Genomic DNA, 26,103 nt, shown 5'->3' with positions numbered 1-26,103 from the left:
ATTGCTGATTAATTTTGCTATTTTATAAGTACTCTCCCTTTATTAGTACTAAAAAGGCAGTCAAATCTTTAGTGTAAGCCCATAACAAAGATTTATGACCTTGTCTGCTTCAAATTAAGTTTAGCAACAGACTGAATTGTACTTTTTTATTTGGCTCCTCCATATTTTTTTGCAACAATGAGTTACATCCTCGAATCAAATATAACACTGGATTCTGTACTACAATATCTTTATCAACTTTTCCAGGGAGTAACACCTGGGTATTGTAGTGTGTTTTGGAAAATCTAAGTACAGCATGTTTTTTTTCCTCTTTTTGGTTTCATGATTTTTTTAATTATTTACGTAAAAACATTCATATTTAAACTCAAACTTTTTATCAGTGAAGTTTTGTGTTCTTTTCAGTGGGATTTTGTACCTCCGTCGTCTTCAAATTATATTTTGTGACTTAAAATGTTTAAATATTTAATGTGACACAATATCTCTATATTTCGCTAGTGTATGAAAGGTGAATTCATGGTAGCATGCATGCATACATGATAGCTACGTTCATGAAGTCTGATCAGGTGGAGGAGGAAGAAAATTAGGATTGCTTTGCCTTTCTCTTCAGTCTGTATGAAGAATTGTGATCATATATAAAGCGGTATGTGCTTTCAAAATCTGACTGTTTCAAAACTAGCCTTGGATACCTTTTCAAAGTTTCCTAGTTTCCCATTATAATGTCATAACAAAGATTCCTTCTTGGCGGGACCAATGGAGCTTTCCAGATAAGAGACTACAATTACACAGTATGTGGCGAAAAAAGATGCTGCCAAAGTAGCACTGAATAATATTGATCTTTTTGTTAACAACAATTAGAAGGAAATCACAACCCACTTAACGGAATTCTTTAATGACAACTGAAATATATGAACATGTAAACCGGCGCAAACTGGATTACAAATCGAGCACACCTCAACCGAGCCAGCGCGGTGCGACATGTGCTTATCCGGGTTTCTTTGGGTGTAACGCATAAATCAACACTAACCTTCTGATTGGCTGCCTTTCACTAAGCTTTAATGCGTTTCTTTTTTTTTTGCGGCGGTCTCCGGGATTTTCTTTTAACTCTCACTGTACAGCAATTCCCCCAAAGTCGACGTTTGAAGTTTTTAAAAGTCACTCGAAGAAAATAGGTAAACACTAAGCAGGTCGCAAAAAGCACACTACTGAAACGTGACAGCGAAAGCGTTGTATAACGGTCTGGACTGACCAATCACAGCGCCAGTTTCTTCCTGAATATTCCAATGGTTGGAGATGTTGACACACAATGAAAGGAGATCTTTGCTTGGCTCATCAGACGTTCTCGCGCAATCCTTTTTTCACAAATAGGTCGCGAGATTAAGTGCACGTCTTGTTTTAGACGACGTCTTCTTCGGGGAACCATATAGAAACAAGTTTTTACAGTATATAGGATATATGTACGCCTCCAGAAATCGGCAGGAGATGACGGGATTACATTTCTATATGCAACGTCGTCGCTGCCATTAACAGGAAACGGTTTGTTTTGGTGGGGTTTTTTTCGTATGCTGTGCTTTTCTGCTGTCTACCCACATGCGACCACGACTGCTTCGGAGAATTCACTGTGAGGAGAAATTAATGGAGCTCGGTTAACTTTAGCGCGAGCGCTAATTTACGTTTGCCAGTTCACCGACTTGCTTTATATAGGCATCATACAGGCAGTTGTGCTGCCTAAACAGTGTAGGTTAGATTTGATCGTCTGTTAACTGTGGGACGCGCTCCGCCTTCCACCGTATATAATATACATACGTTACAGCGCGCTCTCAATATGGTGGCCAACGCAATCCACTGGTTCCGAAAGGGACTGAGGCTACACGACAACCCGTCTTTAAGGGACACGATTCGGGTGGCTCACAGTTTACGCTGCATCTACATCCTGGACCCTTGGTTTGCAGGCTCGTCAAACGTGGGCATCAATAGGTGGAGGTAAGTTTGCAAACATACTCATTTGAGACAACTTAGTCATTTTGTTGTAAGACTTCGGACAATTGAATGGCCATTCTACAGGCCTAATACGTATATCCCATTGGATTTCAGCAAGTTTACCACTCTGTGGCAGCTGTCATAATGGTGAGCAATTATTCTGCTCAGCCACACGAGGGCATGCGTGGAACGTTCTTAGTATTGCAGGTGGTTTCTTTCACACAAGGTACATCCGAACTTTTATTACAGTTCGCTTTATTATTACAACGGTTATATACTATTTATTATATGGCTTCGGTGTCTTGCTCAGAGACACTTAGGCAGGAGCCAGGAAACAGACTCGTATCTCTCTAAGTCTAACCACTATTTTTTACTTGCTTCCACAAACTAACTCCCACTAGTTTCAAAACCCACGTCCCTCCGGATGTGCGACTCACACCATTCATTTCATCCATCCATCCATGTTCTATCACACTTGTCCGCATTGGGTCGCTGGTCATCTAGAGCTAATGCCAGCTGACTGTGAACGCTAGGAGGCGCAAATCTTCACTTTAAGACGAAGAAAAAAATGAAACACTTGTAAACTTGCATGTCAACATGTTCAACGTTGAATAGACTGAACTCGGGTAAACTTGAGCATCCTGTATTACATGCATGTACTGTGTAGAGTACTGTAACAGCTATACGATCATGACAGGCAGCGGCAACGCAAAGGGGCTGGGCTGCCTGCATGCAGGCAGACAGGATTTGGCACAGAGCAGAACACACCAGACATAGGCTACACTCGCAGGTCCACCACATTGGTGTCTTTAATATTTCCTGCCATTTATTTTGTTCATTAGTGTTAAATTCAGTGTTCATGTTTGTGTGTGACAGACGCATGGGACAATGCGTAAAATAGGGAACAAACCGCATCCCGTATTGGTTCAATATGGGACGCAACATTTAATTCTCAATTAAAGGACGATTCCATATGTGAAGGGACGGGTGGCAAACTTAGGCTGCAGACGTACTTATCTCTACTGCGATAAATGTTCCCAAAATTTGTTGTGAAATGACTGTTGCAAACAATAGTGTCAATAAAAACATAGTCTTGCTGCCCACTTGTTTATTTTTGGCATAACATTGTTGATGTGACCCAATTCAACAGAAGAAACAGAGTTGCATATGACACGCATTCTGTCTGCTTGTTTGCAGGTTTTTGTTACATTGCTTGGAGGACTTAGATGCCAGTCTGCGTAAACTCAATTCCCGCCTCTTTGTCATTCGAGGTCAGCCCACAGATGTCTTCCCCAGACTATTCAAGGTTGGTTTGATAGAATCAGCGGGATGACAATTTGCAATTGTAATGGTATTATTGAATATTTGTTATTTTGCACATCTGGGTCTAGATAATATAGAATACGATAAGATAGATGCACAGAGATTTGTTCTTCACTAGTTTTATATTCAAACATTCCGATGGATTAATGAACCAACTATCAAGCGTAATCAGTAGGGATGGGAATCTTGGGCCTAAGGCCGATTTGATAACGTGATACACAGGTTGCGATTTGAATGAAAAATGATATCTTTCAGGGTAGATCGGTTCGATACGATTCAAATAAGTTGCATGTTGACATTGCGTACATGCGCACACCGCACAAGCCCCAGTATTGATGACAGGCAATGTGTCATTGCACAGCTTGTTATAAAAGATGAAAACTGTAAAGCTTCACGCAAGCGATTCATTTACAATCTATGTAATTTAGGAAGTGGTCACCAACCTTTTTGAAAGTGAGAGCTACTTCTTGGGCACTGAATAATGCCGACGACTACCAGTTTGAGACACTCTTCTGAAATAACACATTTGCTCAAATTACTTTCAATTATATCTTTCTATGTTGTTGTTTATAATATTGATCTTAAGAGAAGATATCAATCATACTGATGATTTCTCACAATAATTAGGAGGAGGGAATTGTCAAAAGGCAACACTATACATCTCTGCCAACATTCCCATTTTCAAAGGACCACTTCTGCAGCATTCCTAGAAAATCACAATGTACCATAACTGGAGAGCTATTTCGAGAAGAGACCTGCTGGCTACTTATTGGGGGGCTACCTGGTACCGGCAGTCACTTTGTTGGTGACCCTTGATCTAAGGATACCTTGCAGTTTTTGTGTCAGTTGAGGAGTCTGCTACCAGTGCAGTCGTATCGCTCTCCTTGACGAATAGATATCCCACCCATTGACACTTGAAAAAAAGTGTCCCGCGCTTTATTAAAATGTATCGTCCGACAACCCATTGGTTGAGAAATATGATTAAAAAATAAAAATGCATCTGGACATACCATATAATATAATATACAGAGAAAACATTTCTGCCACAAACCCTAACAAATAATATTTGCAGAAACCAGTCTGGCATGCTCATACACCTAGTTGGAAAGTTAGACAGACACATAAAATAAATTGCTCCAGAGACAAGTTCATTAAACCAGTCCCAATTTGTAGTCAACTTTGACATGTCTAGTGTCAAATTTATTCTTGATATGATTTCATTTTCTCTTTAGGAATGGCAGATAACTCATTTGTCCTACGAATATGACTCGGAGCCTTTTGGCAAGGAACGGGATGCTGCTATTCAAAAGCTAGCCACCGAGGCGGGGGTTGAGGTCATGGTGCGGATTTCGCACACCCTCTATGATCTAGACAAGTGAGTGGTGAAACACAAGTGTAGTCACTTTCCAACTGCATGTGCAGGTTTGAGTTTAATGCGGTGTGTTGTGTTGAATTCATTCCCTAAAGGATCATAGAAGTGAATGGCGGTCAGCCTCCTCTCACATACAAGCGCTTCCAGGCTCTTATCAGTTGCATGGATGCTGTGGACTCTCCGGCAGAGACTATCACAACGCAAGTCCTCAAAAATTGCACAACACCCATCAGTGATGACCATGACGACAAGTTTGCAGTGCCGTCACTTGAAGAACTTGGTAAGTCTTTGAGCTAATGCATGTCTGTTGCTTCTGCTATAGTTTGTACAAATTCAATGAATGAATTGAAGACGTTGTGTTAAACATTAATAAAAACAGAATACAAGCTCGCATCATCTTTGCTTGTTAATGGCAGAGCAATTCAGGAAAGCTCCTTTTAACCATGGCACCCACCTGTTCCCAGGTAACCTGTTCACTTATGAGATGTTCCAAACAGATGTTTGATGAGCTTTCCTCAACTTCCTCAGTTTTTTGGCACATGCTCCTTTTTTTTTTTTTTTTTTTTTTTGGAACGGGCTTGCCGATAAAATTCAGAGACAATCACTTTGAATATTAAATATTTTACCTTTATTGTGTACCTGTATTCAATTAAATATAGGTTGAATGATTTGCAAACCATTGTATTCTCTTTTTATTTATTTTTAACACTACATCCGAATTTAATTGGAATTGGGTTTGTATCACTCTTACAAAATTAAACGGTAAGAGTCGAATACTCATTTTAGATTAGTATCCATCATGGATAATACATATTTGCCGGGTACAAGCATGAAACGAGTACATCTCATCATTATCCGTACTCAGCTCAATGAAAAAAAATCCTAATTTGGTAACTACTAATGTATTCACTTGTCACGCTCTGTGATTGACCAGTCACACAGAGAAACCGTCCCTCCCTCGGCAGACTTGCCAGCAAGAGGAGCCCTGCATTATTCTTTCACACACAGAGTGTGACTGATGACCTCTCTGTGCTTGCTTGGCTTGACTCCAGCTCACGTTGCTTCAGTCTGTATTGAGTTTCCCTGAGCTTGTCTCTATTTCGATTTGTGTGTTATCTAAAATTTGTTGGTAAACTTGTTTTGGAACGTACTTTGTGAGCTGTATACGGCTTGTGTTGCATCGGTCACTGCCTGTGTTTTATTTTTGACTTTCTATTGAAAACAAACATTTCTGTAAATAGTTCCTTTACTGTTGTGATGAAAATTCAATCATACACAGTTAAGACTATGCAAAACTATGTTCTGCAAGTGATTCTTTTGCTTTTGTGATCAAAAACCTAATTTGAATTTCAATTTTGAGGCTGTTCTCTAAATCGTCAAATAAACAGCTAGCCATCCACTTTCTAATCCACTTATCCTCACAAGGGTCGCGGGCGTGCTGGAGCCTATCCCAGCTGTCTTGGGGCAGTAGGCAGGGCACACCCTGAACTGGATGCCAGCCAATCGCAGGGCATGGCATAGATGAACAACCATTCGCGCTCACACTCACACCTAGGGACAATTTAGCGTATTCCATTAACCTGCCATGCATGTTTCTGGAATGTGGGAGGAAATCGGAATACCTGGAGAAAACCCACGCAGGCACGGGGAGAACACGCAAACTCCACACAGGAGGGCCGGAGCCAGAATTGAACTCTGCACCTGTGCACCGTGAGGCGGACGTGCGAACCAGTCGACCACCCTGCCGCCGGCAATTTCTGACCTATCCAAGTCAATTTCAGACTTACAAAAATGCACTGATTTAAGCCCCGCCAGATGCAAGTTAAACCACGGCCACATCATGTTTATGACCCGCCCACCCCAAGTTCAGTCACGGATACAGATAATTTAGATGGTTCAACAAATAGAGATGCAGACAGTGGTGTACTCGCTCATCTCCAATTAGTATCTCTGTAAACAGTTTGGAAAATTTTAATTAATGCTACAAATGCTTCAGCGGTGTTTAAATGTATCCGAGGAAAAGGTGTGTGAACCCTGCAGCAGGACTCTACTTAGACTGCACATGTTGTCCTCTTCCTCAGGTTTTGAGACTGAGGGCCTAACAACAGCAGTTTGGCCTGGTGGAGAAACAGAAGCCCTCTTGAGACTAGAGAGACATCTTGAGAGAAAGGTACATGGAGCACACTAGACAAATGATTTATGGAAAATTTATTCAACACATGTCCAAAAGCACTCTATTTTACAATAGTGGACAAACCATACAGTTTTTCTTCATGATTTCCTTTATATTGAGACTAAATATAGCCATATTTTATGGACAATATTTAGACTGCCCATTCTCTTCATCAGCCTGATTACGGCACGCAAGATTCAAATTTTACTCATACAGTTCAATTCCAAAGTCATACATTCCGAAGGATTATTCATTTGCTCAAGGATTGTTGATGTTTGGCAAATCCCTCTTTGTGCCCTTGAGGAGACAAATGGGAAACATTTATAGTTTTTGAAATATTCTCAGTGAATCTACAAGATAGCAGGCGCAAACCCTTTGTGCACTATTTCTTCCTTCTGTTGATAGGCCTGGGTCGCAAATTTTGAGCGTCCTCGAATGAGCGCCAACTCGCTCCTGGCAACTCCTACAGGCCTCAGCCCCTACCTTCGCTTTGGATGCCTGTCTTGCCGACTCTTCTATTTCAAGCTTACTGACCTGTACATGAAGGTAATAGGGGAATTATTGTTGTTGTTTTCAAGGAACCTTCCACTGCAAAAGATTTTTAAAAAACTTTGGTCTGTCAAATAGGTTAAAAAGAACAGCACACCACCACTCTCCTTGTATGGCCAACTGCTATGGAGGGAGTTTTTCTACACGACCGCTACCAACAACCCGTGTTTTGACAAGATGGAGGGAAACCCTGTATGCGTCTTGATCCCCTGGGAGCGAAACCCAGAGGCGCTCGCCAAATGGGCAGAAGGACGGACAGGCTTTCCTTGGATAGATGCGATTATGACCCAGCTGAGGCAGGAGGGTTGGATCCACCATTTGGCCCGACACGCTGTGGCCTGTTTCCTCACCAGGGGAGACCTCTGGATCAGCTGGGAAGAAGGCGTGAGGGTAGGCACACAAAGCTCACTTGTAATCGCTTGTTGGCAGACTGCCTTTCTTCATTCCTAAATGGACCGTGTCTGCATCCTGGCAGGTGTTTGAAGAGTTGCTGTTAGATGCGGACTGGAGTGTAAATGCTGGCAGTTGGATGTGGCTTTCTTGCAGTTCCTTTTTCCAGCAATTTTTCCACTGTTACTGTCCTGTAGGATTTGGGCGACGTGCAGACCCCAACGGTGACTACATTAGGTGTGTTGAGATTCTCTGAATTTACGGTTGTAAGTGTGTCTTTTCCATCACATGCGGACACACACTAACACGCACAGACTCACTCACACAAGGATGAGCGGTGCTCTGTATTGTTAGCTCACAAAAGAAAGCCATTTTTTTTCAAGATGCTGTTAAAATGCAGACAGTGTTCATATAAGAAAGCCATTTTTCCCAAGATGCTATTACTGTATAGTGCATTCAAGGCCATCTTCTTGTTTATGATGATACTAGTGCAGCGTGTACTACCGTAGACAAATTCCTTGTGTGTTCTACATACTTGGTCATTAAAGATTATTCTGATTCTGATTCTCTTGACAACCTACACACTGCTACATTCTAAACTTACCGGTCGTACCAGTACAGTTTTGCTGTCAGTGCAATTCCAAAATGACCATTCTGTCAGCTTAACCACATTTTTAAAAAATCTCCTATTTTAGGCGTTATTTGCCCATCCTGAGAGGCTTTCCAGCCAAATATATCTACGATCCATGGAATGCCCCAGAGGAACTACAGAAGGCTGCCAAGTGTGTCATCGGAGTGCACTACCCAAAGCCCATGGTGAACCATGCTGAGGCCAGCCGCGTCAACATAGAGCGGATGAAGCAAATTTATCAGCAACTTTCCTGCTACAGAGGACTATGTAAGAGCAACAGTCACACTTGCATGTCATGTTTGTGAAGAGCAACTCCATTACACTCAGCCCTAGTCATAGTATTCTACAATTACAGCCATACAGTGTGGAATGCGCTGATATACAATTTGATTTGCGTATCTCAAATCTGCATATACAAGTTTAATTGTAGGAGTGATGTTAGACTTTAAACTCTGTTATACGCTCTAGCTCACAATGAGGACAAGCACTTTAGAAAACGGATGGATGGATGACTGACTGTGTTGCGTATTTTCCAAACAAGTAGATTACCTATTGATTTTAGATGCGAATGTCCAGTGAACCTTGTTAAAATGTGCTGCACTTTGTGGTTAAAGTTGTGCTGCATTGCTGATCATTCAGGTCTGCTGGCAACAGTCCCACATAATCACAACAGCGGGGCAAATGATAATGTGGGAGGAGTCAACCCAGGAACTAGTCAAGGGCCAGAAGGCTCCTCAGAAGACGCATCAATCCAGAAGGGAACATCTCAAGCAGGTAGAGTGGTTGCACCGTTGACCGTGTCCCCGCTACATAATTTATGTACTAGACTCAAAATTAGCACTTTGTGTGTCATTAAAACTGAGAATCACAGATTTTTACATTTTTTTTCCGCGGAGAGGATCCAAAGGAGCTTCACGAGGCTGTACGGCAGACAAAAGGCAGAGAAGTCATGCTAATCACTCAGCTAACCTGTAAAGAGTGATATGTATTTGTGAGACACTGGAATTAAGCCCCTGTTTTCCGAGTTTGGTCATGTGGCATTCGCAAGCTCAGCCATGATTGGTCATTAACTGAGCCCTGAGAAACTGGGGTGTCATTTTCAGTCGACATCAAAGAGCAAAATGTCCGCCCTGACGTGTGTGAAAATGGCTGAACTTTGATGCTTAATTCAAATTCCACAAACACAGTATTAATCAGAATTCCGTGTTTAGACTTGTGGGGCTGCATAGAAAATATTGCATCGAACATTTTTCTGTTGACGTTTCCTCAGGTGTGACGTAAACTTGGCAAACCATCTTCTGAGTAATACTTAGGGCTAAAACTATTTCAAGCATACTTTCATTAATTACTTCACTTGATATAAAAATATTTCATTTGGTATTTTCTAAAATGACTTCACAGTTGCCCTTTTTTAAGTCGAAAGCAAAACAGTAACAACAAAAGCTTGAGGCAGGAGGAGTTCCAGTAGCATATATTGATTTTATCCACAATCATGCATTTATTTCTCTAAAAGGGCTTCATATCCTCTTGTGCTTTTGTAGCACACACCAAAAAAAGAGATAATATCACACAGATGTTCTTTGTTGCTCATGTGTAATGTGCTTATTCCCATCAGGTGCTTTGAATGCAGAGAAAGGGCGGTCAAGGCAGAAGCGACGGAGTGAAGAAAGCCAAGCCAAGAGCAACTCCAAATCCCTAAGGCCAAGCAAATAGTGTTGCAAAAGACAAAATACAAAGAATCCCTCAGTCAGCCTGAATGGCATCCTCCTCCATTGGGCCTTCAGCTCTTTCTAATTTACTGGAACTGAAACTGCCCATGGCGGAGTTCCAGTGGGGAGTCATGGATTCAGATCCCTGCGTTACTGACAATTTGAAAGAATACCTTTCAGACACAAGTACTCCAGCACAGTCAGTTATTAGCACGAACCAATCTCCTAATAAGACATTCTGGGAATTTTGCCTTCCCACAGACAAAGGTTGGTACTCTAGGGGCTATCAAGCCAACCTTTTGCAAAGCCAAAAGACAATGAAGCAGTGTTCATTCGCCTTACAGGACTATTGGTTTGTAAATGGTCAGCTACACATCTAAGTGAAAAGTTCTTGTCATGCCTTTAGTGTTAAACCCCAACGACTGTCAACATACCATGAGATATATTCAAAAACCAACTTCCATGAGTGAGGTAAAATATCAAACCATTTATAACCGATTGGTTTCACACACATTAAGCTAATAAGAGTTTAGTATAATACAAACCCAATTCCCATGACATTGGGGCATTATGCTAAACATGAATAAAAACAGAATACAATGATTAGCAAATCATCTTCAACCTATATTTAATTGAACACCACAAAGACATTATATTTAATGTTCAAACTGATACACTTTATTTTTAGCAAACAATCATTAACTTGGATTCTTTTTGGCTGCAACACATTCTGCAAAAGCTGCGACAGGGTCATCTTTACCACTGTATTGCATCATCTTTTAACAACATTCAGTAAACATTTGGGAACTGAGGACACTCATCGTTGAAGCTTTCTAGGTGAATTTCTTTCCCATTCTTGCTTGATGTAATGATGAATAAGACATTGCTTGGATGGCAGACTATTAAGTTACTCCAAAACCTGTATGTACCTTTTATCATTACTGATGCCGTCACGGATGTAAGTTGCCTATGCATTGACACCTGTGTTTTGTCGTGTATTCACTCAACTACACGTTGAACATGTTTTGCAAATCATTGTATTGCGTTTTTATTTATGTTGAAAACAGCGTCCCAACTTAATTGAAATTGGGTTTGTGCAACAACCCTGAACAAGAGTAATTCAGACAGTGTCTTTTAGGAGATTTTTCTTTGTATTGCTGTTGAACTGTACGGAATTCCTTCATCTTATTTACACAAGCAAATTGAGTCTGTCCCAAGATATTTTTTTTCGATTCGGTATCTGATTGAAAATGACAGTATCAAATCCAAATATATATATATATATATAAAGCATGCTAATGTATGTTTAATGTTATGAAGAATATGAAATGTTCAAAACCTCAAAGAAACTGACTGAGATGGTGGGATCACACATGTAAATACAGTAGTTGCTCAGTTTTTTTTAAGTGTATATTTGGGGGTTCTGAACTCCTTTTGTAAGTACTGTACCTCCTCATTACCAAGCGTTGCTGTTTTGTGATGGGTTTTTTGTTTTTTTTTTTTTAGTAAAGAATGACCAGATATAACCTGTTTTGGAAATAAAGCAACATTGTGATATCTAAGTCAAAAGCTGTTGTGTTTTAATCAGTCATCTTTGTCAGTTTAGTCACTGAGTCATTTTACATGCGAGTTGCTGCCTCGGAGACGCGGTAATTATGCAGAGGTGTGCGCCCACAAAATCGGAAAGGCGCATGCTCCAACGCTTCTTTGTACACGCGACACAAAACACACATGACAACCAACCCAATAGCAACTCATGCTCAGTGGGCGGTGTCAAGAAGAGTTCACTCATCCGGTAGATAAAGATCTGATCGAGATCCAAGCTTCTAGTGGGGACTGGTGTGGGTTTTTGGATATGGAAGACGGTCACCGGAAAGTGCAGAAGAAACCCGTACGCGTCATCGCAGCTGTGTGCAAAGAAAGGGGCATCGGAAAAAATGGCACACTGCCCTGGAATCTACCGTAAGTCTCTTTCTGCTCAGACAAAACACTTTTTAAACACTTTACGGCCCATTAAAACCAGGCGTTAGTGCTTGTTGAAGCCATGTGATGCACAAATATTGTGAGGCCGCCCACAGATAATACTTTAAAATATAAATTACAATCGAAGTGACGTTCATTGGAACGTACAAAGTGAAAATAATGCAACAAGTCACGTCTATTGCTTCATTCGATTACACGTTTATGATAAACCTCAAAACTGTTTTGTTATAGATTACTGGATAAACTTGTCCAGAGATACACCAATCAGATCAAAGACAGCCTGGGCGTTTCATGACCCAGTCCAAGAGCTGCAGAGCAAATACAGTAGAAGGTTTTAATCGACACTATCAGAAAGGGATGCTCATTATCGTAGTTGTAATGTACGGACACCCGCAGGGGCAAACGCGGCGCAAACCGCCAAACGCCGCAAACACAGGAATGCTGAACGAAAAAGAAAAAAAAACGCTTGCAAACTAAAAAAACACAAAACAACTGTAAAACAAACAACACTCTCAAAGGCCTAAAATCCACTGTACCAGTAAAACAGGTTGTGCTGAAATACTGCATATTGTATTTTAAAGTACAGTGTTATAAAATAACAATGCATCCATCCATTTTCTATACTGTTTATCCTCATCAATGTTGTATGTAACTGGACATCTCGCTCCCAGACTTAGAGCTAGATGTGGGGTTCACCCTGCACCTGTTGCTAGTTGCAGAGCATCCATTAACAATCATTCACCTCAGGGCAATTTCGAGTTTTCAATTACCTAAGGAGCATGATTTTTGGGATGTGGGAGGAAACTTGGGTACCCAGAGGCAGATGTGCAAATCACAATGTTCCCATCAACGTCTAAAGATCAGTCCTTACTCATAAAATACTTTGTCGTGCGTTTCCTCTCACATTCAATGAAGGAAAAAAAACATGAGGGTTAAGATGATCATTTTAAGTTGAAAGCCAATTTCTGGATGTTCTAAGTCACAATAATTGTGGACTAACTAGCGTTGTATCATTTCCACATTTTCTCCAGTTACATTGTTCCTGTTGTGTGGGGGCATTGTTTTATGAAGTCACAACCAAGTTGTACGTATGTGTGCATGTTTTACAAATTACAACTAAAACCACATACTGGTTGAAAATGCTCATTTTCCCATTTTAAAATGGAATATATCACCATATATAGATCAGTGACATGTTTGCAGGGAACAAATGTGAAGCTTCTGAAGACTGACTTGTTTTCTATTTTTTTTGCAGATCTGAATTCCAGTACTTTCTCCGCAGTGTTACACAAGTCTCCAAACCAGGTAATGTCAACTTCAATCTACAATTCTGAACTGAAGTGTCCGGAACTAGATACCTTCCTGCATGGCTATGTAAAAATGTTACGTTTACACTTCTAGTACCTTGTACACTTACTAAAAGGGTTAGTGTCACTTTCAATTCGATGGATCGGATGGACAGGTCGATTGTGTCGAATGGCAAGTACTGTTTTCTGTGATCCAATAATTAGTTTACTGTCATTTAAAAAAAAATTAATTCATGAAATGCATCCTTCATATATTTTAATGAATTGGTGTCCGTTGTACAGTGTGATTTTAACTGGACAGTATGATCCTCAATTTTAAATATTAACTATTTCTTCCGTAAACTAGATCACAAATGTACTCTTTCTGTAGAAATGTCAAACATTAGAAGACATATCAATATCAGAATTTCCTCTTCGCATATATTCCAAAAATTAGAAATAGAATGCCTGATTTAAATTAAAATAAAAAAAGTTTTTACTTAACGTTTTATAGTTAGGCCTGTGATGGACACTGATCAGGTCAAATGCTTATATTTATTTTTATTATTTTTACAGGAAAGTTTAATATGTTGGTGTGGGGCAAACTGTGCTGGTTCTCCAACCCTCAAACTATGTTCCCAATGGCTAATGTTTTGAATGCAGTCCTGAGTGAAACACTGGCGTGAGTGCAATTTCTCCTTCGCTAAGAGAAGAGACCACATATGATCGAGATGGACATTGGTGGCAGTCATTATTCATTGTTGTCATCTACTCATTTACTATACCTCCAGTCTCACTCCCTTTACATCTGTCTCACAGGACAGTTCCAGATTATGCCCATTTTCTGTGTCAGGACCTGAAGAGTGCTGTCCTTATGGCTGCACAGTACCCGCTTGCAGACTTGATTGAGACCATTTGGGTTGTTGGAGGCACTCGGGTCTACAAGGTACATTTTATGGTTAACGGCGAGCCGGGTTCTATCCAGTTGTTGCTGGACACAATTCCCTTCTTGATGTCTCAAAAACCTTCCAGCCAAACATATATATCAAGTCAAGTCAAGTACAACTTTATTGTCAAATGTGCTGTATGTGGAACATAATGATATATATATATACTGTATATATAGTCCCTAGGTGTGACTTTGAGCGCAAATGGTTGTTCATCTATGTGTGCCCTGCGATTGGCTGGCAACCAATTCAGGGTGTACCAAAGACAGCTGGGGTAGACTCCAACATGGCCGCGACCCTTGTGAGGATAGGCGGATTAGAAAATGGATCTCTCTCTCTCTCTCTCTCTGTCTCTCTCTTTCTTTCAACAGGATGCACTGGATCATCCCTGGTGTGATTTAGTGTTCCTGACGGATATCATGGCTGAATTTGAGTGTGATGTCTTCTTCCCTGAGATGGATCCACAAGTTTTCAAAAAGCAAGAAAGGTGCATATCCTCATACACTTTTGTTCTTCTACTCTTCTTTCTCCCCATGAATACACAAATAACTACTTGTTCCATTTAGATGTACAGGTTTTACTTTTTATGTACCCGTCTGTCGAATCCCACTCAAATGTGAGCAGTTGTTGTGTGATTGACTGGTGGCCAGTCCAGGGTGTAGTGTGCTTTACTCTGACGTCAGCTGGGATCCTTAACAGGACAAGCGGTATAGAAAATGCCAAAGTGATGTGGGTGGATGACATGTCGTACTCTAATATAAAGTAGTTATGAATGACTTTAAAATTCTAAGTCAATTGTCTTCATAATAAATAAATCAATCAATCAATCAATCAATCAATCAATCATTTCATGCACTCCATCTGTGGTAAAGTTGCGGTAGTTGAATTCGGTCAATCAAGTCAAGCGGCTGTGAAACGAAATAAGGTGAAGACGTCAGTTTGATAACGTCATGAATTAGCTTTTTTTGGAAGAGTGTGCGTGCCCTGCAATTGGCTGCTGACCAGTCCAGGATGTACTTTGCCTCTCAACCAAAATCAGGTGGGACACATCCCAGCTAACCTGTGACCCGAATAAGGACAAGCACGATTAAAAGTAGTTGGTGAAAACATGTAATATTTTGGGGTACCTTACCTTCACCCTTAAAGTGAGTGAAATATTCCATCTCGGGTCATCATGTAGCCCGCAGAGTTAAGTTTTCATTGTGTAATTTAAGGCCACTTGCTGTGTTCAAGAAACCGTAACGCTATTGATTTTTCTTATAGGCTGCATATATTGGTTACTTTTCTTCTTTTTTCGTCTCCAAATAAGATTTGCTGGAGTCCCAAGTGGAATCCACGAGGAGAATGGCATTAAATATCAATTCCAGGTATTCAAGCGGAATGATGCACATAGAAGAAATGAAGAGAATGTTTTGAACGACAATTAAATGTTTTATGTTTTGCTATCGTAAGATCACTGTAAAACTTCGGCAGTATTCCAGTTTTTATACCCAAATGTTTTGTATTAGTTCTGACTGTAATGAAAACAAAAAAAAATGCTGTACTGTTGTGGGTAATTGACTGTTTGCACAAGAGTATGTCACACCCTGGTCATTCTGTTTCACAAATTTTAATAGTGGTTTGGATGGCGCCCCCCTGATTCTAAGTTATGAGAAACATAATCTTCACTGAGAATCTGTTCCCTCGGTTTACTTAACCTGTTCTCTCAGACCAATCAACTGTACCCACAGTTTACGAATCTATACCCTCAGTTTTGCAAATCTTTGGGGCTGCATTGTAATCCCTCTATATCTGTCAAACCCCACTTCCCCCGCCGTGGACTGCCTGCAAAAACTTTGGCATTCTGGGTTACATGGTCAATGAGATCCGCAATGGACCTTGACAAAAAATAAAATTCCATCTTTTTAAGGCTCATAGTCGCGATTTTCTTTCCGAGGCTATGAATACATGGCTTTCATGTTGGGACTTGTAGCGAGAATGGGTGGTCCCTCGTCAAAGTGTAGACCACAGGTGTCAAACTCAAGGCCCGGGGGCCAGATCTGGCCCGCCACATCATTTTATGTGGTCCGCGAAAACAAATCAAACATGTCAACTTCTACTATGATCTCTAAAATCTGGACCAAAATTTCAACTTCTCATATGTAATAAATATGAGAGATATTGTAAGCATTTTCTTGTTACCAAACCCCTCATTACAGCAACTTAAACTATCGTTGAATCAACCATTATTCTTGACTTCTTTAAAAGCTTTCACGGTTATAACGGCCCTCCAAGGAAAACGGTCACTTCAGTGTGGCCCGCGACAAAAATGAGTTTGACACCCCTGGTGTAGACAATTAATCGCGGCTCAGGAAAGATGCCTGCATTACTCCCGCTCACGTCTAGGGCCAATGAGGGGAAATGATGACAAATCTCGTTAAACCTCGAGAAACATGGGGTGGGAGGTACAATAAAATAAATTGGGAGTTTTTTTTACCAAAGTAGAGGTTAATACTTTGACCCAAACGCACACACACTATTCATGATTGACGTCTCTAGACAATGTTTAACTACAGTAACAAGACATAATCTGCAAATTCTTGTTCTACGGCAAGCCTTAGTGAATGACAAAAACAAAAACAAATCAAAATGGATGGGAGGTCAGGAAGGAATGGGGCGTCCAATGAGGAGGCGTGAGAAGATGGTAATGAGGAGTATAGTGACGGTGGCGGATTTTTATGAAATGCACAAAATTTGGTCACGTTCATTCAAATGCGGTATGCAACAAACTGAAGCCTTCGTGCGCTGCCAAGTCGGCACTTACGTTTGGGGAGCGGAGTCTCGCGTGATGAGCAGCCGGAAGGAACTTTTGATTTGTTTGCAGATGAAGAAAAGGAAAAATCTACAGGAAAAAAGGCGGCACCTGGAAACAAGAAAACCAAAGTTTGGTAAGGTTCTCGTGGCGATGGCCCAAGCGGAGTCATCAATGCTAAATTAGCAGGATAAGCGCAGTAAACAATATGCAAGCATACATGCATAAACAGTACAGTATTTTGCATTTCAAGGAATACATTGAGAGTTATAACTGCATAGAAAGCTTGCAGCTGCAGTTCCCATGTCCATCCAAGGGGGTCAGTCTGGGTCCAGCAATGCCAAGTTGACTGGAGTTGACCAAACTGCGTGGAGGCCTTTCGATTGAGGTATTTTCCGACTTCAAAGCTTGAGAGATGCCACAATGTCTGGTCCAGGGCAGTTTGAATACACAGCAGATTGTAGACATTTCCCAGGTGCTTAAGTATATCTGCTTATCAAGAGTGCATTTCTTTCTGAGGATCTTGCATGCTTTTGACAAATCAAATCCCCTGGTGATTTGCTTTCTTTGACGTTAGACTGGAGCAGACATGGTGGGGCGGTCTGGGCTGAGGTTAGTACTTGGATGAGGAGACATGGTCCACTTATCATTACAGACCTAATCCAAGTTGTATGTGAAAATCGAATTAATAGTGACTGAATATGAAGCTTATTTGAGCCATTCACCATTTAGTCCAAGGCTCCATAACGGTTTTGAAACAGAGTTATTTCTTGGGTACCGATTAATGTGAAGGGCGACCAGTTTGAAACTATGCTTTGGAAAAAAATTAATCTTCCACATTTCCTTTAATAATGCTGTTATATGTTCACTTTTATGAAGACACTGATCATCATTTGTTAATATAAGAAATGTCAATACGCAACATCTCTGCTAAGGATTATGTGTGTTTGATTTAAACGTGCTAAAACAATGACTATTAATATGAAATAAAAGTGGTGTATTTCTTTCTGTTGTTCCAGTGATTTATTACATCGTCTCGGAGTTGGAGCCGAAGTGCATGACAGAATGCAGTCTAGGGTCCACGTTCCTACGGGAAAACATTAGATTAGATTAGATTAGATTAGATATCCTTTATTTGTCCCACACTGGGGAAATTTACAGCCTTCAGCAGCAAGATTGTGGGTAGAAAGAAGAGAAAAGAAAACACAGTTCAATTAAGTGCAATATAAATACAAACATGGATAAGGTCAATAATTAAGTGCAATATAATACAATAGTCACAGTACTATTCACATATGTTGTCATATCATTTAAATAATTCTATGATTCATTTATTTATTCATTTTTTATTCAGCAGCCTGACAGCAGTCGGTAGGATACACGACATAGCCCACACAAACACATTTCTATTCATTTGTATCAGTTCATCAATGTGGAGTTAATTTTATTTCTTCATCTCACTGAGACCTGTATGACAATCCTATTGTTCCAACATCATCAAACTCCAATGGAGTTGAGCTCACAGATGAGCTGGAAGAGGCTATCACATCCGACATCACTGACATCTGACCTCACAAATGTTTTCTGCATGAATGGAAAGCAATTCTCACAACCCTTCCAACCTCTTGGAGAAAGTCAAGAGTGCAGATTGATATACCTGCAAAGGTGGACTATTTTTTTTCTACCACTTTCTACAGTACAGTGTAGTACAATAGCCATCATATGGTTCATTTATTCATTCATTTTCCGATCCACTTTATCCTCACTAGGGTCGCGCGGGGTGCTGGAGCCTATCCCAGCCGTCTTCGGGCAGTAGGCGGGGGACACCCTGAACCGGTTGCCAGACAATCGCAGGGCACACAGAAACGAACAACCATTCGCACTCACACTCACATCTAGGGACAATTTGGAGTGTTCAATCAGCCTGCCATGCATGTTTTTAGAATGTGGGAGGAAACCGGAGTACCCGGAGAAAGCCCACGCAGGCCCAGGGAGAACATGCAAACTTCACACAGGAAGGCCGGAGCTGGAATGGAACCTGGTACCTCTGCAATGTGAAGTCGACATGCTCTAAACACAGCATTCTGATTAATGTTGCATTTGTGGAATAGGGGTTAAGCAGTAAAATCCAACCGTTTTTGTACCACTCAGAGAGTGGCCATTTTGCCCCTTGCTGTCGACTAAAAACAGTTGTTTTGGGCTCAGGTAACAATCTATCATTGCTTAGCTTCAGAAAACAGGGTGTGATTGGTTGTTACCCGAGCCCTGCACAACTGTGCTGTCATTTTCAGTTGACAGAAAATGGCAAAATGGCCCCTCCTGAAAAGGTTAAAAATGGGTGGATTTTGCTGTTTTTAGATTAGATTAGATATCCTTTATTTGTCCCACACTGGGGAAATTTACAGCCTTCAGCAGCAAGATTGTGGGTAGAAAGAAGAGAAAAGAAAACACAGTTCAATTAAGTGCAATATAAATACAAACATGGATAAGGTCAATAATTAAGTGCAATATAATACAATAGTCACAGTACTATTCACATATGTTGTCATATCATTTAAATAATTCTATGATTCATTTATTTATTCATTTTTTATTCAGCAGCCTGACAGCAGTCGGTAGGATACACGACATAGCCCACACAAACACATTTCTATTCATTTGTATCAGTTCATCAATGTGGAGTTAATTTTATTTCTTCATCTCACTGAGACCTGTATGACAATCCTATTGTTCCAACATCATCAAACTCCAATGGAGTTGAGCTCACAGATGAGCTGGAAGAGGCTATCACATCCGACATCACTGACATCTGACCTCACAAATGTTTTCTGCATGAATGGAAAGCAATTCTCACAACCCTTCCAACCTCTTGGAGAAAGTCAAGAGTGCAGATTGATATACCTGCAAAGGTGGACTATTTTTTTTCTACCACTTTCTACAGTACAGTGTAGTACAATAGCCATCATATGGTTCATTTATTCATTCATTTTCCGATCCACTTTATCCTCACTAGGGTCGCGCGGGGTGCTGGAGCCTATCCCAGCCGTCTTCGGGCAGTAGGCGGGGGACACCCTGAACCGGTTGCCAGACAATCGCAGGGCACACAGAAACGAACAACCATTCGCACTCACACTCACATCTAGGGACAATTTGGAGTGTTCAATCAGCCTGCCATGCATGTTTTTAGAATGTGGGAGGAAACCGGAGTACCCGGAGAAAGCCCACGCAGGCCCAGGGAGAACATGCAAACTTCACACAGGAAGGCCGGAGCTGGAATGGAACCTGGTACCTCTGCAATGTGAAGTCGACATGCGAACCACTCGACTACCGGGCCGCCTCATATGGTTCAATACTTTTGAAATAACATTTACTGCAGTGTTTGAATGAAGACTATACTTAAAATATGACATTGAAAGATATTGACTTAAACTGATTTCAAATTGAGGTTATTTATTACCACAGTACATGTACGGTCCCACTTTAGCTGGAATTCATTGCTTTTAATTGCAGATGTCATCTGTTTCTGTTGAGATATGCCCTATCACGGCATTAAGTGAAGCACGACTAATATCAACCTGTGCCATGTTGGAAATGAAAAAGGACAATTTATGCTCACCCTTATTAACCTCTCTGGCTCGACTTTGCCATTGAGGGACAGTCAGCAAAGGACAAGTGAACACGGATGGCTTTGCTTCTTTGGAGCTGACCAATGCCCTGTCCTGTGTCATCTGCCTCCATCGGCAGCTCCAAAATGTGCTCAGTAGAACCAAATACCGGTAGTCATTGATTAGGGATAACGATAATTGTGTGTGAGGTTTGTGTGCTTGTTCAAAGTTGTACAAGACCTACTGTAGGCTTACCAGACACAATATACCAACTGGCCACAATATTATCACTGCTCATGATTTCCAACAACCAAGTAGCCATCCATCCATTTTCTAATCCGCTTCTCCTCACGAGGGTCGCGGTGTGTGCTGGAGCCTATCCCAGCTGTCTTCGAGCAGTAGGCGGGGGACACCCTGAATTGGTTGCCATCCAATCGCAGGGCACACAGAGACGAACAGCCATTTGCGCTCACACTCACACCGAGAGACAATTTGGAGTGTTCCATGAACCTGCCAGGCATGTTTTTGGAATGTGGGAGGAAACTGGAATATCCGGAAAAAACCCCATGCAGACACGAGGAGAACATGCAAAGCCCACACAGGAAGTGTGTGTGTGGGGGGTTTTCAAACCAAGTAACCAGCTTTTTCAAAAACGGTATCATAATGCTGAGTTTTCATGTTGTCGCGAAAAGATTCTCATGAACACAGTTTATTATTCTAATCACAATTTGTATTGGTTTAGGACTCCAAAGCATCATACAGAGAGGCTTGTCCAATATTTAAACTCACAGGGCACAAATGCGCATTCACAATCACGTTTGCTGTACACGTACATCTATGACAATTTAGTCTGAGGTTTCGAAAGGTGGAAGAAAAGCCTTGCATGCGTGCGTGCAAGGATGTTCCAGCAGGGATTCAAATCAATATCACATGAGGATGAGGCAGACTGCTATTTCGCCATGGTGCCCCTGAATCAGGTGTCCCCACAAAAATAAATATATAGTTAAACATTTCAAAATTCTATTTCTGAAGGCAATTTTTATGTCACATCACTTGGATTGGGTCTCATCAAATGAGATGTAGCAGGTCTGAGTATGCAGTTGTGGTAAACATAAATAACAACTGTTCATATAAAATGAGGCTGAATGACAACAACACGGTTCATTTCTTTTTATATTTATTAAAGAATATACTACATTGATGATGATATGTTTGTATTACTTGCCACGAGTGTACAACAGACGCTTCAACCGAGCAACATGACAAAATAAAGGATGTGTAAAATTAGTCAGCTGATGGGTCGATGTGAAGCATCACCCAGGCCCCCTTGAGGCTTTGCTGTTGTGAATGGTCTCAATATGATTCCTATTCAAGCATCCATCTGCTGAGCTCACATGCATTATCACCAGATGCACTACTCACTTTTTCATTATCTGCCCAGCGGCTATCACCATGACTACACAGTCATGCTGAGTGATGACGACGGCAGCAGATGGGGAGTGGAAGTTGTTAACGTATGTTTTCTTCTTGCTCCGCCCCCACTCCGGACATTCAAGTCCTTGCTTTCTTTCTTTGCTCATTAGGTGGAAAACAAAAGCTCTCCGACATGTTTTAAGGGATTTGGCTGGTTACAAAAACAATAGCACACTGTATGACAGAGAACGTCCCACTTGTTTACTCAGAAAGAACTCAACCTTTCCTAACTCACAAGCTAAAACATGGGTGCATGTGTTTTCAAATGAATTCAAAACAGTTGCAGTCCCTCTTTGCATAGACACCTTCGAAACTCACCTCACTGAATGAAGGTGACACAAAAGCATTTCCAACTCAAATCAAGACAACTTTTCGTCATCTCATTATGTGCTCTGGTTTAAAACGATAATGAACATTTTCCAGGTGAAGTGGGTCATAATAAAGTGTCCCCATCTGTAAGTAACAATGAAACTGTTTGACTGCTTGCCGGAGGGAAACAGCTGTTCTGCCAAGAAGATTGTGGTAAAATGAGACATTTGCACAGGCTGTAAATAAAAAGGTTTGTTTGTTTTCCTTGAAACTCGGCCACACATTTGACAAAGGCATAATTCAGCGTATGCAAATTTAATGTGAAGAGGGGCTCAATTTGATTTTGTCAGTGGCAGCACTTTGACAGACAATGCTATCACACATACAGTATCTGATTTCACACTAGAGCAAGGGTGGCCAACCTGCGCCTTGTGAGCCGCATGCGGCTCTTTGGCTGGTTCCATGCGGCTCCTAGGCTTTCACATGACAATTGTCGAAAACACCTCGGCGATGGCGCTGCCATTCAAACAACGGTGCTTAATACACAGAACGTACTACATATTGACTGAAATATTGACTCTCTTCCTACATTCAAAACTCATCTCAAAACCCACCTATTTAAAATTGCATATACAGTTTAAACTTGTCGCTTTTTATTATTTATAATTTTATCTGTGGTTTTATTGCTCTTTTTGATTGTAAAGTGTCCTTGGGTATTTTGAAAGGCGCTTATAAATAAAATGTATTATTATTATTACATCAGCCTATCATCGATCCCATTACTTGATTGACATAGAGGGCAACCAATCAGAGGACTGAATCACCGCTCGTGCGCAGACATCGGCACTAGGTGCTAAGCTAGTCAGCGAATTACCTGTTTTTAGGGTAGGGGTGCCCAATACGTCGAGTCGTGTGTGTGTGTGTCTCTTTGCAGTAACACAGTCAAAAAATTGGCTCTTAGTCTCTGACTGGTTGGCCACCCCTGCACTAGATGGTTGGGTTTTTTTTCAACGTAAATTTTCATCAGCAAAAAAAAATAAAAAACACTAATCCTTGATGACCACACTGGTTTTTAGTTTGAAGCACCACAAAAACATTCACGTGGATATTCCGCGTAGACAAATACAGGGTCAGGCAAAATGATCTGACACATTTGTAGGTTAAATAAAAGGCAAATAAAGTAAAGAAACAAAAAAGTGTTTTTATTTTCGAAAAGTATAGATAATGCCATTTTTTTTCACCTAATGCCATTTTGCTTTGTTTCCTTATACTGCCATTGTTTTTCGTTTCTTTTTCAGTTGCTGCCATGAATTGGACTGGTGAGCATGCGCTTTCATTGTGGAAATGTTTATCAAAACAAACGAATCTGTAACTGCAACACAACGAGCGTTCCGTTCCGTTTGCACTTCAATCTTGGTAGACAGGATCCCGTACCAGGTCGAAACACGATCTTGTTATGGATTACCAACTTCAGAGCTACTGGATCCGCACTGAAACGAAAATGAAGCGGCCAACCTCGCACCGCCAGAACTCCACTTCATTTTTAAAACATAATGAAACAAAATGTATATTGATACACTCCTTGATAAGACACGCAATAGGGCCTTTTATCTCCATCTTACCAAGGTTTTTACACATCGGAACTTGTATTAACAGTTATAATGACGGTTTCATTGATTTATTTTTTCAATTGGACTCATTTTAATGGTTCATGGGGAAATTGAATTGACGCTCATTATATGCGATGCAAATGAAGGGCCTGCAGCCCTGAACTAAGATGGTAGGGAGCTTGCTGAAGAGCACACAGTACAATATTCTTTTGTACTATTGACTAGTAAATACAGGCAGTTGTCCCAATATGTTTGCCCACTTGTTTTTCCACAATCCTCTCATGATATGTTCTTTGCATCTTAAAGGTCAGTCATTCTCAAGCTCACATTGTGTTGCAAACATCCCATGGCTAGGACTAAATAAGGTACTGAGACAACTTTAGAATTACATTACTGTAGAACAGATCAAAGTGTTCCAAGTTTAATTTTTTTCAAGTGTAACTCACGTTTAAGATACAGCACTTTGAGGAAGACCGAGTTTCAAAGAATGGTAAACAAGGTTTTAAATTATTCTCTTTTTTTTCAAGCTTATTTGGTTTCATGAAGGGGCCACAATTTGTGCACTTTTATTTGCACCTCTTACCCAACTCCAGAACTAAACCTGTTGTTCAACGAATACCTTTCTGACGGTGTCAGAGGCTGGTATAGCAAATGTCTGTTAAATGTTTGTTAGTCATCTCCTTTTAAAGGAGCAACGGGGTTAAAAAGAGGTCGCTGTCTGCATAGCTGAAGTTTCCCATAATTCACCTCAAAGTCCTTCTTTGTACCATTAAGAACATCCAGGCTAGCAGTCCTTACATCGTAACCGCGTGACTTCAGTCTCTGGATGCGATAATTAACAATTTGTGTAGTCAGTTCCAGCACAGTCGGGGTTTGCGTAATTTGATGCATACTGATTCCGGCGCGGAGGAGCCCTTGGAAGCGTTCAGCCAGAATATCTTCAGGGTAGTAGAGTAACGCTGGACAGCGGACAATGATGTCTCGCAGCTCTGTCTCCGAGCACCCCAAGGTGTCCTGAGAGTAGTTCAGGGTATGGCGCATGCTGTCCGGGTTCAGCTCAATAACAAAGCCCTTCAGTTTGGAGAGCAGGTAGAGGAGCTCCGCTGTGCTGAAACCTCTGTCTTGCAGGAAGAGCATATTCTGTCTAAGGACTTCGGGTGGTTTCAGGAGTACAAAGGGGTTCTGGCTCAACAGCTTCTGAAGCCAGATCTTCATGTTGGCCTCATCTCCTCCGAGGTCCTGGTAGGTCTGCTGGAGGCTGTGAACCATCTCCTTGTTCTGCTCTACTGGACGACTGAAGCTCTGCGGGGCACTGGCCATGAGCTTGGTTATCATACGCTTGTTGAGGTTTAAGCTTTGAAGGTAAGTGATGTTGTTGCGCTGGTTGTCATGGTGACTTGAGGACGTGAAAAAGGAGGCTGGGAATTTCTCGATGATACCAACCAGCTCTTTCTGGTTGGGACACACTGACAGCCAGAGCACTTTCTGTGCAAGTGTTTGGTCTGGATTGCAGAGTACAGCCTCAGGGTAAACCGTTAAAATCTGAGAAATTATGGTCCCTGAGGCACCCAGGTCCTTCAATAAGTCTGCAACCTCCTTTGTGTAAGATGGGCTCTGTTGCAGGACCCATCCTTTAAGCTTTCTCACCTTTTGGATGTCGACAGAAAGGCCATACAGAGCCTCCACAGTTTGCTGGTTCTCTGCTGAGCTGAGTGTCCCACATGGTCTGAAGGTTGAAGATAAATATGTCACACGGTGGCACTGAAGGCACAGTGATGCGGAGATGAGGCGCAGCATTGATGAAAGTAAGGCTTTGTCTTGATCACCTATGAAGCAGGAGAAGAAACTTTAGAGAGATTCTTAATAACACCTTTGTGACCCCTTAACAAACATTACCTCACTGTTTTGGATATATAACACAGTTTGGAAAAATCGCTCAACTTCGAAAGCAGTGAACAAAAGAAATAACCTATGT

General features: G+C 41.2%; 3 protein-coding genes across 3 annotated transcripts in view; 2 read left to right on the top strand and 1 right to left on the bottom strand.

Moving 5' to 3' along the window:
* The first annotated feature begins 1,286 nt into the window (after positions 1–1,286).
* Positions 1,287–11,682, top strand: cry1b (cryptochrome circadian regulator 1b). Its single transcript, XM_019894221.1, has 11 exons — positions 1,287–1,980; positions 3,175–3,283; positions 4,533–4,675; positions 4,768–4,952; positions 6,754–6,842; positions 7,251–7,391; positions 7,473–7,784; positions 7,870–8,021; positions 8,480–8,682; positions 9,055–9,189; positions 10,031–11,682. The coding sequence occupies exons 1-11, from the start codon at positions 1,823–1,825 to the stop codon at positions 10,126–10,128; spliced, it is 1,725 nt and encodes a 574-aa protein (XP_019749780.1). The 5' UTR covers positions 1,287–1,822; the 3' UTR covers positions 10,129–11,682.
* Positions 11,683–11,834: 152 nt separating this feature from the next.
* LOC109530461 (dihydrofolate reductase) lies at positions 11,835–16,254 on the top strand. Its single transcript, XM_019894222.1, has 6 exons — positions 11,835–12,086; positions 13,363–13,412; positions 13,970–14,075; positions 14,213–14,339; positions 14,712–14,827; positions 15,650–16,254. The coding sequence occupies exons 1-6, from the start codon at positions 11,881–11,883 to the stop codon at positions 15,765–15,767; spliced, it is 723 nt and encodes a 240-aa protein (XP_019749781.1). The 5' UTR covers positions 11,835–11,880; the 3' UTR covers positions 15,768–16,254.
* A 7,945-nt stretch (positions 16,255–24,199) lies between these two features.
* The window catches only part of mterf2 (mitochondrial transcription termination factor 2), a 3,112-nt gene continuing 1,208 nt past the window's right edge, over positions 24,200–26,103 (bottom strand). The window contains exon 2 of the mRNA XM_019894297.1: positions 24,200–25,954. Within this exon, the coding sequence (XP_019749856.1) occupies positions 24,798–25,925 (1,128 nt within the window). The 5' untranslated portion in view covers positions 25,926–25,954 and the 3' untranslated portion in view covers positions 24,200–24,797. The remainder of the gene's footprint in view (positions 25,955–26,103) is intronic.

The sequence above is a fragment of the Hippocampus comes genome, unplaced genomic scaffold (genome assembly GCF_001891065.2).
Source record: "Hippocampus comes isolate QL1 unplaced genomic scaffold, H_comes_QL1_v1.1 scaffold104, whole genome shotgun sequence".
Taxonomy (NCBI): domain Eukaryota; kingdom Metazoa; phylum Chordata; class Actinopteri; order Syngnathiformes; family Syngnathidae; genus Hippocampus; species Hippocampus comes.
This window is presented reverse-complemented; position numbering and strand designations above follow the sequence as displayed.

Excerpts from the sequence above, each read along its gene's own strand:
- cry1b (XM_019894221.1), top strand. The coding sequence starts at position 1,823 with ATGGTGGCCAACGCAATCCACTGGTTCCGAAAGGGACTGAGGCTACAC. Across the intron at positions 7,785-7,869 it reads GCTGGGAAGAAGGCGTGAGG|GTGTTTGAAGAGTTGCTGTT; the intron begins GTAGGCACACAA and ends GCATCCTGGCAG. Across the intron at positions 8,022-8,479 it reads CCCAACGGTGACTACATTAG|GCGTTATTTGCCCATCCTGA; the intron begins GTGTGTTGAGAT and ends CTCCTATTTTAG.
- LOC109530461 (XM_019894222.1), top strand. The coding sequence starts at position 11,881 with ATGCTCAGTGGGCGGTGTCAAGAAGAGTTCACTCATCCGGTAGATAAA. Across the intron at positions 12,087-13,362 it reads ACACTGCCCTGGAATCTACC|ATCTGAATTCCAGTACTTTC; the intron begins GTAAGTCTCTTT and ends TTTTTTTTGCAG. Across the intron at positions 14,076-14,212 it reads GTCCTGAGTGAAACACTGGC|GACAGTTCCAGATTATGCCC; the intron begins GTGAGTGCAATT and ends TCTGTCTCACAG.